At 39.8% G+C, this 17,465-nt stretch overlaps 1 protein-coding gene across 5 annotated transcripts in view; it reads left to right on the forward strand.

Moving 5' to 3' along the window:
- Positions 1-17,465, forward strand: part of celf2 (cugbp, Elav-like family member 2) — a 431,239-nt gene that overhangs the window by 93,639 nt on the left and 320,135 nt on the right. Inside the window, exon 1 of one of the 5 annotated variants that reach the window (XM_061914210.1) lies at positions 13,858-14,107. The exons of the other annotated variants lie outside the window; for them this stretch is intronic. Within the exon in view, the coding sequence (XP_061770194.1) occupies positions 14,067-14,107 (41 nt within the window). The 5' untranslated portion in view covers positions 13,858-14,066. Of the gene's footprint in view, positions 1-13,857; positions 14,108-17,465 lie in introns of those variants that run through there. 5 annotated transcript variants of the gene reach the window in all.

Genomic DNA, 17,465 nt, shown 5'->3' on the forward strand with positions numbered 1-17,465 from the left:
AATCATTAACGTGACAAAGAAGTTGGGAAAGGTGGCAATAAATACTGATAAAGTTGAGGAATGCTCATCAAACTCTTATTTGGAACATCCCACCAGGTGTGCAGGCTAATTGGGAACAGGTGGGTGCCATGATTGGGTATAAAAACAGCTTCCCAAAAAAAATGCTCAGTCTTTCACAAGAAAGGATGGGGCGAGGTACACCCCTTTGTCCACAACTGCGTGAGCAAATAGTCAAACAGTTTAAGAACAACCTTTCTCAAAGTGCAATTGCAAGAAATTGAGGGATTTCAACATCTACGCTCCATAATATCATCAAAAGGTTCAGAGAATCTGGAGAAATCACTCCACGTAAGCGGCATGGCCGGAAATCAACATTGAATGACCGTGACCTTCCATCCCTCAGGTGACACTGTATCAAAAACCGACATCAATCTCTAAAGGATATCACCACATTTGCTCAGGAACACTTTATAAAACCACTGTCACTAAATACAGTTGGTCGCTACATCTGTAAGTGCAAGTTAAAGCTCTACTACTCAAAGCGAAAGCCATTTATCAACAACACCCAAAAACGCCACCAGCTTCTCTGGGCCCAAGAACATCTAAGATGGACTGATGCAAAGTGTAAAAGCGTTCTGTGGTCTGACAAGTCCACATTTCAAATTGTTTTTGGAAATATTCAACATTGTGTCATCCGGACCAAAAGGGAAACGAACCATCCAGACTGTTATCGACGCAAAGTTGAAAAGCCAGCATGTGTGATGGTATGGGGGTGCATTAGTGCCCAAGGCATGGGTAACTTACACATCTGTGAAGGCACCATTAATGCTGAAAGGTACATACAGGTTATGGAACAACATATGCTGCCATCTAAGCACCGTCTTCTTCATGGACGCCCCTGCTTATTTCAGCAAGACAATGCCAAGCCACATTCAGCACGTGTTACAACAGCGTGGCTTCGTAAGAAAAGAGTGCGGGTACTTTCCTGACCCGCCTGCAGTCCAGACCTGTCTCCCATGGAAAATGTGTGGCGCATTATGAAGCGTAAAATACGACAGCGGAGACCCTGGACTGTTGAAGGACTGAAGCTTTACATAAAACAAGAATGGGAAAGAATTCCACTTTCAAAACTTCAACAATTAGTTTTCTTCAGTTCCCAAACGTTTATTGAGTGTTGTTAAAAGAAAAGGTGATGTAGCACAGTGGTGAACATGCCCTTTCCCAACTACTTTGGCACGTGTTGCAGCCATGAAATTCTAATTTGATTATTATTTGCAAAAATAAAATAGAGTTTATGAGTTTGAACATCAAATATGTTGTCTTTGTAGCATATTCAACTGAATATGGCTTGAAAAGGATTTGCAAATCTTTGTATTCTGTTTATATTTACATCGAACACAATTTCCCAACTCTTATGGAAACGGGGTTTGTAAATGTTTCCCCTTCCAACTTCATGTGGGATTCATGAAATGAGTCCAAATTCACAAGTTTTGTTGTAAACGATGCTACATGTGTACAGAATTAAAAGCTAGTACACCAGTTGAGGAAAATGAGGAAATTGCATTAACAACATCATGTAATTGGATTTTCAATCAATCAATCAATCAATGTTTATTTATATAGCCCCAAATCACAAATGTCTCAAAGGACTGCACAAATCATTACGACTACAACATCCTCGGAAGAACCCACAAAAGGGCAAGGAAAACTCACACCCAGTGGGCAGGGAGAATTCACATCCAGTGGGACGCCAGTGACAATGCTGACTATGAGAAACCTTGGAGAGGACCTCAGATGTGGGCAACCCCCCCCCCCCTCTAGGGGACCGATATGACTATTTATTGCATCTTCTGATAGCTTGACATTTTACACCAATAAGAGCATTTTAAAACTCTGCCAGACTTACACCTATTTGACCGATGAACATTATCACATCATTTATTCAGAAATGATAAATCACGACAAATGAAGAACAGCAACATGTAAGTGTGGAAAAAACAAAAAACATTATGATTTGTATGTTTTCAGATTGTGCTTGTTGTATTTGTCTTAAACAAAGAAAACAATCCGAAGTTGTTGTTATTTTTAAGTTATCATGCCGTGATTTTACCAGTGTGGCCCACTTGGGACTATATTTTCCTTTTTGTGGCCCCTGGGGTTAAATGAGTTTGACACCCCTGGGTTAGAGTGTCCGCCCTGAGATGGGTAGGTTGCAGAGGTGGGTAGTAACGCGCTACATTTACTCCGTTACATCTACTTGAGTAACTTTTGGGATAAATTGTACTTCTAAGAGTAGTTTTAATGCAACATACTAGTACTTTTACTTGAGTATATTTATAGAAAAGAAACGCTACTTTTACTCCGCTCCGTTTATTTACATTCAGCTCGCTACTCGCTACTTTTTTTTATCGATCTGTTAATGTTCGTTTTGTTTTTTTAAAGTAGGAACTACGCAATACGCATGCCTGCGTTTCACCTATCAAATGCAGTCACTGGTGACGTTGGACCAATCAAACAGAGCCAGGCGGTCACGTGACCTTCACACGTAGAACCCGACTTAAACAAATTGAAAAACTTATTGGGGTGTTACCATTTAGTGGTCAATTGTACGAAATATGTACTGTACTGTGCAATCTACTAATAAAAGTTTCAACCAATCAATCAAAAGTGTAAAGGAAAAATGACACATTTTATTTCAACCGTACTTCCCATCAAAAGCCTAAAGATTGATCACACAGTTCCTGTCTTCACAATAAAAGCGCCGCTCCATTGCGCCTGCGCTAACAAAATAAGAGTCTCCGAAAGCCAGTGCAAACAAGCGAGCAAGTTAGGAGTTTGCCGCCAATGTATTTCTTGTAAAGTGTATAAAAACGAATATGGAAGCTGGACAAATAAGATGCCAAAAACCAACGACTTCCATGTGGTATTAGACAGAAAAGAGGAACTTTTTTTCTCCTCCATTTGAAAAAGTGGATGTTATCAGCACTATACTGTCTGATTCCAATCAATGCAAGTCATCAGAATCAGGTAATACACCAACTTATATTCTTGTCTTCATGAAAGATAGGAATCTATATGTTAAACATGCATGTATATTCATTAAAACACCTTTAACATGTCAACGAAAACGGCAAAATGAATAAATATAAATTATATACTGTATATATAAAGATATAAAGATATATATATATATATAAATATATATATATATATATATATATATATATATATATATGAGATATGTGTGTGTATGTATATATGAGGTAGATCACCTCGACTTAGTGATTTATTAAGTAATTGATTAACGTTGAAAAACTTATTGGGGTGTTACCATTTAGTCGTCAATTGTACAGAATAAGTACTGTACTGTGCAATCTACTAATACAAGTTTCAATCAATCAATCAATCAATCAATCAATCAATGCCTACTGAGCCTACGGTGCTGTTAAGTTATTGTGGCTCAATGTGCCTTAATTTTTTTTTATTTTGATGTACTATTATTTAATATATATTATTGTTTTAGTTGCTTAAGACATATTCCTAGCTCTGAATTTGCTTGTTGCTATTTTTATGTTTTTGTGCATTATTTGTTGCCGTAATCATTAAACAAACAGGTTACTCAGTACTTGAGTAGTTTTTTCACAACATACTTTTTACTTTTACTCAAGTAAATATTTGGGTGACTACTCCTTACTTTTACTTGAGTAATAAATCTCTAAAGTAACAGTACTCTTACTTGAGTACAATTTCTGGCTACTCTGCCCACCTCTGGTAGGTTGTGAGTTCAAACTCCGGCCGAGTCGTACCAAAGACTATAAAAATGGGAGCCATTACCTCCCTGCTTGGCACTCAGCATCAAGGCTGGGGATTGGGGGTTAAATCACCAAAAATGATTCCCGGGCGCGGCCACCGCTGCTGCTCACTGCTCCCCTGGATGGGTTAAATGCAGAGAATAATTTCGCCACACCTAGTGAGTGTGTGTGACTATCCTTGCTACTTTAATTAGAACTTAACCTAAGTTAAGTGTTCTGATTTCCTCGACTCGACTTTGTCGTTTTTGAATAACCCTACTATAGGGTCCTATTTCACGCCTCGCTCTTTAGAGTCCCGGTCGTGGTCTCAGTCTTGTTTTTGGTCTGTGTGGTTCCAGTGGTTGAGTCTTTAGCGGCGCGCCCGTGAGGACCATTAAGTGGCGAGTTCACGGCCCGCTGCGCAGCCAAAATATGGAAATTGGGGTTTTGGTGCTTGAACAGGGATCACTTCCCCCAGCCCGCCCCCGCCCCGCCCCCCCGCGCGGCCCCACAGTGTTCCTATCTAATGGGGCGGGGAATATTAGCCTTTTACTCTTCTGCTGATACGCCTGTTGGTTTAAAGCCATCTGCCCCGCCCTCGGTTGTTAAATCGACCCTCGTCCCCCCCCCCCGCTCCAAGGCCTGCTAAAGCAGCCATTGAAAGAAGCGAGCCTTCGCTGCAACCGTTTACTCTGCCCCGCCTCCTTTTCAATCCGGTGGTCACTAATACCATGCATGGACACATACCTACAGGAAGTGTGGGGGGGGTTTGCACAGGTCGATACATGCAATCATACCATTAACAGTCGTGGGGACTGGGGGGGTGAACGGTACGAGGGGTGAGGGGCACTTGCAGGTGCATGAAATAAATTGAAATAGGCGTGAAGGTGCATCTTTTTGCCGGCGAGGGTTCTACACGACCCCCCTTTATGTGTGTGTGTGTGTTGTTATCAGAATGTTGGCTCTTCTGTGCCCCCCCACACCCCCACACACACACCCCACCCCTCCCCTGAGGATCAGTGGAGCTGCACCGCTTTCAAATGAAAATAAATGAGAGGCAGTGACCGCCTCTGCCCGGTTCCCACTTTAATGAGGAAAAGGATCAGCGGGGGGGGGATTGGAAAGTGCCGGAGAGATTGGTCCGAGTTTGGCGACGAAGGGACAGAAGGACGGATGCGGGGTTGGGGTCGGGTGGGGGATTGGGGGGGGTCGTGATGAATGGAGGGTCTCTCTCTGGCGGCGGCGGCCAATTACAGTTGGAGCGCGCCGATGCGCCGCAGGTGGAGCAGCGAGAGACCCCCACCCCATCCCACCCCCACCCACCCCTCCCATTTGCATGGAGAGATGAAATCACATTACAGCCAGGAGGAGCTCGGGGGGCTGGGGGGGGGGGGGGGGGGTCCTCATTGTGATACATGTAAAGATGGAACATTCCATTATGTGCTCCATTTGGCTCCATGAGAGATGTTCCTGCTCACCTGGGAGGTGAGGTGTTGCTATGCTAACGACTTTTGACGCCACATCTGTGTGTGTGTGTGTGTGTGTATGTGTGTGTGTGTGTGTGTGTGTGTGTGTGTGTGTGTGTGTGTGTGTGTGTGTGTAGTATCGCGGTACTAGTATAGTATCGCATTACTAAAACGGTACTATACATGTTTGAAAAGTACCAGTTCGTCGTCACGTGATGACATTGCTGGTTTTTAGGAGCATGTTGGGCAGCGCACACACACAGAGTACTTACAAGCAGACACGGCGTGTAGACAGAAAAGGGAGAATGGACGCATTTTGGTGTAAAAAAGTCAAGATAATGGTGAAGGTACAACACTGAAACACACTCAGGAAGAGGGCTACATGGCAACAAAAAATTCAGTTTCTTACAAGTGGCATTATCACTGGAGGAGGAGGAATAGCTAAACATGCTCTCACCGGCGTCAAAATGTAAACAAACCCCATCCACTGTAATGATACCAAGTACAAGAGCATATCTAGTTGACACTATTATATCTATATTTTTTATAGTCACAAAATCTTTCTTTTTTAAATTCATATTATATAGTTATAAAGTCAGTAAATATGTCCCTGGACACATGAGGACTTTGAACATGACAAATGTATGATCCTGTAACTACTGTAAATGTGTGGTATCATCCAAAACTAATGTCAAGTATCAAACAAGAGAAGAATAAGTGATTATTACATTTTAACAGAAGTGTAGATAGAACATGTTCAAACAGGAAACAGCGCGACACCTACCCTTTATATCAGTATTTCTTAACTATATCACTATTGGTTTATTAGCTATTATATTTTATTGTATGATCCTGTACATAGAAGTGTAGATAGAACATGTTAAAAGAGAAAATAATCAGATATTAACAGTAAATGAACAAGTAGAATAATAATCCATTTTTACAGTTTGTCCCTCATAATGTGTATAAAATAATAGGTGTATAAATGACACAATATGTTAATGCAGACTAATTAGGAGTCTTTGTTTGTTTACTTCGTACTAAAAGGATCCCCCTCTGCCCCCGCCTCCATTATCCTGTCTCCTGACTCCGCCCACTCAGGAAACGCTCGCCCACTTGGGCTCAAATGCTGCTTTTTGCTGCTCTAAATTATTCACGAGTGCTTAAATATTAACGTGCGAACAGGCCATATTTAGATTCTCGCTCCCTCATCTTTGACTCCGCCCCCTTGCTGGCTTCTAAGTGATACATTTGTTGTTGAGGCACCTGTATATATACTTACATCATGTATATATTACATGTTGTTATGAATGTTAATAGATATTACATGTATACTTACATCATGTATATATTACATGTTATTATGAATGTTAATAGATATTACATGTATACTTACATCATGTATATATTACATGTTATTATGAATGTTAATAGATATTACATATATACTTACATCATGTATATATTACATGTTATTATGATGTTACTACATGACATATATACTCACCGTCCCTATCAATGTTACTAGATACTACATATATACTTACATCATGTATATATCACATGTTATTATGAATGTTACTAGATACTACATATATACTTACATCATGTATATATTACATGTTATTATCAATGTTACTACATGACATATATACTTACATCATGTATATTTTACATGTTATTATGAATGTTAATAGATATTACATATATACTTACATCATGTATATATTACATGTTTTTATGACTGTTAACAGATATTACATTTATACTTACATCATGTATATATTACATGTTATTATGAATGTTACTACATGACATATATACTTACATCAGGTATATATTACATGTTATTATGACTGTAAAGAGGTATTACATAAATACTTACATCATGTATATATTACATGTTATTATGAATGTTAATAGATATTACATATATACTTACATCATGTATATATTACATGTTATTATGATGTTACTACATGACATATATACTCACCGTCCCTATCAATGTTACTAGATACTACATATATACTTACATCATGTATATATCACATGTTATTATGAATGTTACTAGATACTACATATATACTTGCATCATGTATATATTACATGTTATTATCAATGTTACTACATGACATATATACTTACATCATGTATATTTTACATGTTATTATGAATGTTAATAGATACTACATATATACTTACATCATGTATATATTACATGTTATTATGAATGTTACTAGATATTACATATATACTTACATCATGTATATATTACATGTTATTATGAATGTTACTAGATACTACATATATACTTACATCATGTATATTTACATGTTGTTATGAATGTTACTACATGACATATATACTTACATCATGTATATATTACATGTTATTATGAATGTAAGTAGATACTACATATGTACTTATATCATGTACATGTTATTATGAATGTTACTACATGACATATATACTTACATCATGTATATATTACATGTTATTATGAATGTTACTACATGACATATATACTTACATCATGTATATATTACATGTTATTATGAATGTTACTATATACTAAATATGTACTTATATCATGTTGATATTTAATGTTATTACATATGTTACTAGATACTACATATATACTTACATCATCCGTTGAACTGGAGAACACAACATTTTTCTTGGTGGTTTTTTTGTAAAATCTTGCCCTCGTTTGCCCTTTTTCGAGGAACACCGAAGAAAGTGTTACACTTTTCGCGTTTTGAACAGACTAAAATAACGCAAGCACAGCGCATTTTTCTTGGAGAAAGGCAACATGCTAGCTAGCATTTGAGTCTCACGTTAGATTAATTACGACCTATCAGCAGCGTAACTACGTGGTGTCCAAACACCACGTAGCTCCACCCCCTTCTGAAGTCAGTGTCAAGGCGTGCAAAGAGTTGCTATAGCGACATCCAGTGGACACGTTTGGAACAGCGCTGTCTTTCTTTCAAAAGTGTCATCTTATTTGTGTACTTTGCAAACTCATCAAGCTGTTTGTCCTGCTTGAGATGGAGTTTAGTTGTAAGCCACTGGAGGGCAGTATGATGCTCAAGTCTGCGTTGGCATTTCCCCCAACAAATCATCCCACGGTCCTTGAACACAACACAATCCTTTATCCCAAATCAGTGTATTTTCCAGTGACTTGATGCAGAACACTCACAATACGTGGAACATGGCAGTAATATGCAATGTTGTCAGCGAATCTAAACACGCTCGTTACCGCTTTTTTTTCTTTCCCTCCCCGATTATTTCCCCAAACATGTCGACAGAGGCTCATATTTCACGCCGGATTAACGCGGCGCCACGCTAATTACATATTAAAACGGCTTCACCTTTCTTTCGCCGCGTTTCAGGTGGCGGCGTCCAAAATTGCCGGCGTTTGACGGATTTGAGAGAGGAGCAAACAGGAGGGAAGGATTTGTTTGGCAGGGAGGAAGCAAATGGGGAGATTATTTGTGACAACAACCCTTCAGACATGACGTGGCCGCACACTCGCTTGTGGAAAAGCAAACTCCATTTTTTTTTTTGGGCGTCTAGAAATAGGTACCTTTCGCATTTGAACCGATACTGGTACCTGGATGTGGATATTGGTACCATTATGATAACTTTGCCCTTGTCCAGTTGTAGGATTGTCCCGATACCAGTCTTTTGGTACCGGTACTGGTACCAAAAATGTATTTTGACACTTTTTGATACTTTTCTTAATAAAGGGGAGCACTAAAAATGTCATTATTGTCTTTATTGGAACAAAAACATGTTAGTGTACATGTCATTTAGTCCTTAAATAAAATGTTGAACATACTAGACAACTTGTCTTTTAGTAGCTAGAACAGCCGAATAGCTAGAACTAGTATGCATATATCTAAAAAAAAAAGAGATAGACTTTTTTAAAAGGAAGGGTTTTTAAGCCTTTTTTAAAAGCATTCACAGTCTGTGGCGCAGTCAGGTGGTCAGGGAGTGCGTTCCACAGACTGGGAACGGCGGTGCAGATAGCACCGGTCTCCCATTATTCGTAGCTTTGTCTTCGGAGGTTGGAGGGGGTTAGCCTGTCCGGAGTGGAGGTGTCATGTGGAGGATTTGGGGGTAAGCAGAAACTTTTTCTGTCCATTGGCTTCCTGGAAGCTTTTAGACGAACAAAGCCCCGCTGCTCTTTAGGGTTGTCCCCATACCAATATTATTATTAGTAATTATTACCATACTTTTCTAAATAAAAGGGGCCACAAAAAATGTCATTATTGTCTTTATTGTGACAAAAATGTTAGTGTAGATGAAACATATGTTTATTATTGTCATTTAGTCCTTAAATAAAATGTTGAACATACTAGACAACTTGTCTTTTAGTAGTAAATAAACAAACAAAGACTCCTAATTAGTCTGCAGTAACATATTGTGTCATTTATACACCTATTATTTTCTACACAATATGAGGGACAAACTGTAAAAAGCGTTTATTCATCTATTTCTTCATTTACTGTTAATATCTGCTTATTTTTTCTTTTAACATGTTCTATCTACACTTCTGTTAAAATGTAATAATCACTTATTTGTTTCTTCTTTGATACTTGACAATAGTTTTGGATGATACCACACATTTAGGTATCGATCTGATACCAAGTAGTTACAGGATAATTTATTATTCATATTCAAAGTCCTCATGTGTCCAGGGACGTATTTACTAACTTCATAAACATAATATGAAATTTAAAAAAAGAAGATTTTGTGTCGATAACAAATATCAATGTAATCATAGTAGTATCGATTAGATACATTCTTGTACTTGGTATCATTACAGTGGATGTCAGGTGTAGATCCACCCATGTCATTTGTTTACATAATGACGCCGGTGACCTATTGTATCCTCCTACGCTGTGTAGTGAAGCATGTTTAACTATTCCTCATCCTCCAGTGATAATAGTACTTGTAAGAAACTTACTTTATTTGTCGCCACAGAGTCCGAAATTAGTGATTTAGAAGTACCTAGAACACTGTAGACTACGACGCGCCGTCATACCTGTTTAAAAAAAAAGGCAGGAGGGGTTCTTTTTAGAGGTGGTATAGTACCGAATATGATTCATTACTATACCGGTAATAAACTAGTACCGGTATACCGTACAATACTATCTAGTTGTTACATCTTGGTTTATATGAATCACATTTCTGAGTCTCATATGCAAGTCTTTGCATGCAAGATGGCAGCAGTCCTCTTTTCCTTTAAGTTAAGCGCGCCGGTCGAGTTTAATGTTGCGCCCTTCAAAGTGTATATACTGTAAGTATTGCACTTATCACCAGCTGTTTTATTGTTACGTGCATCACCGTTTTAGTTTGAGGCGTTGAACTCGCCAGGAAAATCAGTCATGCTCATCGGTGGCATATATATATATATGTATATATATTATATATATATATGGCGAAGCCTGTGTAAATTAGCATCTAGCTAGCGCCATTTGGAAAAGTGGAGTCTTACTTTACATTTGAGCATGTTCTATCAGGCATGCTTGCTTTGTTGGCATTGAAAATTGTACAAATTGTACCATTACCCAGAGGCAGTTTGGCAGAGTACACTTTGAGCGCCGCTTGAGGGATTGTTTCTTCGTCAAATGTTTCAGCCGGTGGACATGCTTTCACTAGCAGGTTCTTCTTTATTTTCTTTCATGTTTCTCTCTTGTCTTCATGTGTCTTTTTTTTTTTTTTTTACCTTTTCTGCCCATGTGGAGCTGAGATAGGCTCCGGCACCTCCTACGACATCGTAAGGGACAAACGGTAGGAAATGGATGGATGGATGGGTTCAAACCGCTGTGATTGCGAATTTTGTGCTGCTTATAATACTTTGTTTTAATGGATTTTTTAAATCTACTCTGCCACCACATAATTTCCCCCATTGTTGGATAAAAAAGTCTATTGTTGTGTACGGGGGGAGTAGACGGCACAGACAACAAGGGTGCATTATGATACTATGTTTTGTATACATATATATATATATATATATAATATTTTTTTTCTTTACAGTATATATATATATATATGTAAAATAACAAACTATAGTATAACTAAACTAGGGGGAATGGAGTGTGACGAATCCAAAGTATGTGTGTGTGTGTGGTGATTAGCCGGTGATTTTTACCTGTAGTGTTGAGTGACAGGCGGAGGATCAAGAGGTATAAGGCAAAGCTTGGAGGTTCCGTGAGCAGGCAGAAAGTAGGGGCTGTAGCAAAGCGTCAAAGTTCCGTGTCCAGGCGGAAAGTCGAGATCCAAAGCGGCAGCCGAGGAAGCAGAGGGAATACGGGAAGACGGCTTACTGTACACGAACAGAAGACTACGTTCTGGCCCGGAACGCAGGTCTGCACCGGCTTAAAAAGGCCAGGAAAATTATCAACGACAGGTGCGCTGATTGCTGATTGATTGCAGCTGCTTGCTGCCGCCGGAGTAACGCGTGCAGGAGATGAGCGGCTGTGGGCGTGACATCTAACTTATCTTAATACTGGCGGAATTTGCTCGGGTTATGTAGAGGCAGGACCAGAATACTCCAGCATCCCACTCCCCCATGCATCCTCTTTTTCTTCCCTGACCCAGATAGTCTTCCAGGAGGAGCCTAGCTCATTATAGGACTAGAGTGCCCCCCCACAGAGGGAGAAGTGGGCCAACCTGGAAGACTTGTGTTCCTGCACAGGATCCCATCCATCCATTTTCTACCACTTGTCGCGGGGGGGGGTCACTGGAGCCTATCTCAGCTGCATTCGGGCGGAAGGCGGCGTACACCCTGGACAAGTCGCCGAGGATCCCAAGTGGACAAAAAAACAAACCATGTTGGCAATCTTCATACTTGCCAAAACTCCCGATTTTCCCGGGAGCGTCTCGAATTTCAGTGCCCCCGCCCGAAAATCTCCCAGGGCAACCATTTTACGAATTTCTCCCCTTTAACGTCCGCATGCTGTCCTCAGTCGCGTCCGCGTTCCCTCCATATAAACAGCGTGCCGGCCCGGTCACAAATCCAACACCCTCGACACAAATCCCATAAAGTTGATGGAAGGATGGGCAGTGCCTGAGAGCTGCAGCCTGCCACCATGGCCCCTCACTCCCCCCCCCCCCCTTCTTACTCAATATCTCGGGATGTACATTGTAATATGTTTATGTCCTTTACTATGGAGGTTTATTCCCACTCCAGACTGGATTACAATTTAAATTGTATTTTTTTACTCATCCTTCCCTATCGTTGACCTTTTTCCCCATTTTTTTTGTGTCGACCCATCAGCGTTCCTGTTCTGTAACCCTGCACACTGTTTGTCTCATCCTGGACGGGTTTGTGCTGAAAACAAAGTTGAAGACCTATCCTATCCTATCCTACATAACTTCTATGGCTTTTGGAACTCAGTGCACACACAACAATCCCTCTGGATTCGATAAGGAATCGGTTTGATAAGAGGATTTGCTAATGGCATCGACATCCATAATTTCTTAACGAACATCATCCCTATCCTTCTTTTATATATAGTGTGTGAATGTGAGTCTGAATGTTGTCTGTCTATCTGTGTTGGCCCTGCGATGAGGTGGCGACTTGTCCAGGGTGTACCCCGCCTTCCGCCCGATTGTAGCTGAGATAGGCGCCAGCGCCCCCCGCGACCCCGAACGGGAATAAGCGGCAGAAAATGGATGGATGGATATATGTGTATATATCCATCCATCCATCCATTTTCTACTGCTCGTCCCGTTCGGGGTCCCGGTGGGTTGCTGGAGCCTATTTCAGCTGCATTCGGGCGGAAGGCGGCGTACACCCTGGACAAGTCGCCACCTCATAGCGGGGCCAACACAGATAGACAGACAACATTCACACTCATATATATATACATATTTGTATTATATATATATATATATATATATCGTATTTCCTTGAATTTAAAACCTCTTCCCACCCCTGCGCTTACCAAAGGCATGCGGTAAAAGTAAGCATGTGCTAATTATTTTAAAACCTCTTCTCACTCCGGCACTTACCAAAGGCATGCAGTAAAACCTTTGAGTTTGATGTAAGCTTGGACCTTAAATCCCACTGAATAGCTCGTAATCTTCTTCCCTTTATGCGATTTCAAATGACCGGTATTGAAATCAGCCTCCTCCATTTGGAAAATGATGACAGGGGAAGTGTGACGAGTTTGACCAGGCGGTAATACTAAGCAGGCGCAAATTATTTTGCGAAGCGAGTTTGACCCAGGGCAGGCGCATACTATATACCCGGCGGCAATTCAACGAAATACGGTGTGTGTGTGTGTGTGTGTGTGTGTGTGTGTGTATATATAATATATATATATATATATATATATATATATATATATATATATATATATATATATATATATATATATATATATAATATATATATATATATATATATATATTATATATATATACATATATATATATATCCCTAATTCTGAGGTCTCAAGGTGGGCAAGTAAGGCAATCTCTGATGGGGAAGCTGTGTTAATAGAGGGGCGTGGCCTGTGATGATGGTAGGCGGATCCTATGTGAGACTAAGTGGCGGCGGAGACACGCCCCCACAGAGGAAATCACTTCCGCCCGGACCGGAGGAGCGTCGTCCTCGCAGAGGGAGACAGCGAGGCGGAGTTGCGAGGAAGGAGAAGAGAGGAGAATGTGAAAGTGTTTCTTTCCCCGCGGAGAAAGCCAGTGTGTGTCGGGTGCTCTCCTCCACGCACCTGTCCCCGGGACCACCGCGGTGCGCCATGACTTCCTCTTACGGTGTGGACTTCCTGCCGACATGATGGCAGACAGCCGCCTGCTGCTTCCCGCCGACGCAATGTGAGTTTTCTCTTCTCTTGTTGTTGTTTTTTTTTTTTTTTTTTACAGCCTTGGCGTTTTTTTATTTATTTATTTAATTAATTAATTTATTTTATTTTCTTCACGTGCGCTACGCCCCCAGCGCGCGCTCACAATATCGCCGCGCATGCACTGTCATCGCAGTGACCAATATGGTTTATTTTTTTTACTTTATTTTATTTACCGTTTTAATTCACCGCAAAAGGAAAACCGCGTGGTCTCGGTTCCGGCTTGGTGTGTGTGTGTGTGTGTGTGTGTGTGTGTGTGGTGTGTGTGTGTGTGTGTGTGTTCTGGACCGTGGTGCCGGTCCACAGTCACGTGGTACACTTGTTTCACACTTGACGTTCCTGTCTGCCATGTGATGTTCGGCTGAGGTCTGGGTTCTGGGATGTGCCGAAGAGTGTACACACACACACACACACACTTGTTTTTGCTACCTTCTTGAGACCTCCAAAAAAAAGCCGTATCACAATATGTCTCTACGTACATATATATTTATTAATTTTCTTTGATGAGGTGGCGACTTGTCCAGGGGGTACCCCGCCTTCCGCCCGATTGTAGCTGAGATAGGCGCCAGCGCCCCTCCGCAACCCCAAAAAAGGGAATAAGCGGAAGAAAATGGATGGATGGATGGATAATCGGAATTTTACTTGGCAAAATTATGAAAAAAGTCAGAAGTTTTCTCCAAAAATTGTCACTCTTTTACAAGAACAACAAAAACATTGGCAGTATTGGGTTAAAGGTCAGAATTTTATATGAATAGTATCCATTAGAAAGTAATAATTTAACATAAAAATTAATAAATGTTCCGATAAAATGATGCAATATTACAGAAACAGGAAATTGTTCCCGATTTTATTAAAAAAAAAAGTTGACACATTGTGAGAAAAAGACTGCTTTTAGTTATTTTGTTTATTTTTTAAATAGTTTGTAATTTTTTCTTAATCTTCATTATTTACTTATCTTCATTATTTACTTCAAGTTATTAAAGTAAGTCTCTATCTACATATGTATTCATTTTTTTTATTGTTATTGTTTCAATTTCTTACACACTTGTTATTTCATATGTTGACCAGAGGGGGAGCACTTTTAAAAGCGACACAAAGTCTGTTTGAAAAATCCCTCTTTTTTTGGGACCACCCTCATTTTGACCAGCAGGGGTGCAAATGAGACATTGTTTATTAGATGCAATGTTAATGGGACCATGATTTATGTCATCACTTCTTCACACCTCCTCATATGGAAGATACTTTTCCTTCTTCATGTCTCAAGAAGGCTAAAAATACAAGAACAAACACACACACACACACACAGTGCATGTCCCACTTCCGTCTCCTCGGCTCAAACTCAACTCTTCTCATGCTTGTTTGATTTGGTGCTGCCTTCACGTGCAGCGGTACCCTCGTGTCCACACACACACATACACACACACACGCAAACAACTGATACGTGGGAAGTGCAACAGAATGTTCCAGAAGGCAACACAAAGATGCTAACACCTTCGCACACATCAATTATTAATCGATATATCTTGTACCGTTATTCTAGCACACGGGTGTCAAACTCAAGGCCCGGGGGCCAGAAGTGGCCCGCCACTTCCTTTTATTTGGCCCTGGAAATAATATGTATCAATAAAGTAGTGTGACTTTTCTTACTAAATGTATTCTTTCTTTCTGTTTTGGGAGAACAAAAATATATGCCCTCCATTTAATCGCAATTTATGTCAACTTAATATTATCTAATTACCGTATTTCCTTGAATTGCCGCCGGGTATATAGTATGCGCCTGCCTAGAATTACTGCATGCGCAAAATAATTAGCGCATGCTTAGCATTACCGCTGGCTAAAGAATAACGCTGTTTTGCAAAATATTATTTTTCTTAGCGCATGTCTAGAACTCGTTTCGCAGAATAATTAGCATATGCCTAGAATATCCACCGGGTCAAACTCGTCACGTCACGAGTGACACTTCACCTGTCATCATTTTCAAAATGGAGGAGGCTAATTTCAATCATTTGAAATCGCATAAAGGGAAGAAGATTAAGAAATATTCGGTAGGATTTAAGGGACTATCTACAATGTAAATGAAAATAAAAAAAATGAACACATGAATGAGAAGGTGTGTCCAAACTTTTGGCCTGTACTGTATACCGTATTTCCTTGAATTGCCGCCGGGTATATAGTATGCGCCTGCCTAGAATTACCGCCGGGTCAAACTCGTTTCGCAAAATAATATTTTTATTAGCGCATATCTAGAATTTCCACCGGGTCAAACTCGTCACGTCACGAGTGACACTTCAGCTGTAATCATTTTCAAAATGGAGGAGGCTGATTTCAATCATTTGAAATCGCATAAAGGGAAGAAGATTAAGAGCTATTCAGTAGGATTTAAGGTCCAAGCTATTGAATATGCTAAAAAGAACAGTAAGCAGCTATGTTTTATTAATATACCGTAGCTGCGTGTGTCAAATATGAGTCATTAAATGACTCCCGCCTCCTGGTGGTAGAGGGCGCTAGTGATCCTTCTTGCGACTACTCGGTTGCAGAAGAAGTGACAACAAGCAGCGATCGTTTATTTTTTCCTCTCGCTTGCACTTTTAACATGGAGGATTACATATCTAAAATAAAACCGTTTTCTAAACTGGACTTTCAATCGAAGCAGAAGGTAATAAAGGAAGATCTCCATCGAGACAGAGAGACTTTTAAAACTGAAGAAAGATAAGGAAGACTTCTATAAACAAGTTATCGATGCTTTTGATCAGAAGGAGCTGCGCATGGACTTCATTTATAAGTGAAGGTAAGACCATAATAACGTTTTTTTTATTAAATGTGCTTTTCATGATGGTATCCTTACATCACACTCAAATTTATAAGCGCAGGCCTGAATTTACCGCATGCCTTTGGTAAGCGCCGGACTGAGAAGAGGCTTTAAATTAATTAGCGCCCCGGCGGCAATTCAAGGAAATACAGTATTCAAAATTATATTATCATTTTATTTTTTAAATATAAATAAATAGAAAATGGATGGATGGATGATTTTAAAGCGAGTTATCATGAAATTGTGCAATGTAAAAGTAGCAATAGATTTCATGCTGAAATTGTGAACTTTACTGTGGTTTTTACAGCACTTTTCTCTAAATAAAAAAAACAACTTTTTTTACTGTAATAAACTGTGGTGTTGTTTTGGCATTTACGTAATACACCCAAAAATCTACACTCGTTGATTTGCACTAAAAACAAACTAGTAGCTCGCGTGCCCAAATTATACTGTAAAAATTGCATTTTTTTTTATTTACAGTAAAAAAACAAATTTGAAATTTTGAGCTGCCTTTTTTTTTTTT

The sequence above is a fragment of the Nerophis ophidion genome, linkage group LG10 (genome assembly GCF_033978795.1).
Source record: "Nerophis ophidion isolate RoL-2023_Sa linkage group LG10, RoL_Noph_v1.0, whole genome shotgun sequence".
Lineage (NCBI taxonomy): Eukaryota > Metazoa > Chordata > Actinopteri > Syngnathiformes > Syngnathidae > Nerophis > Nerophis ophidion.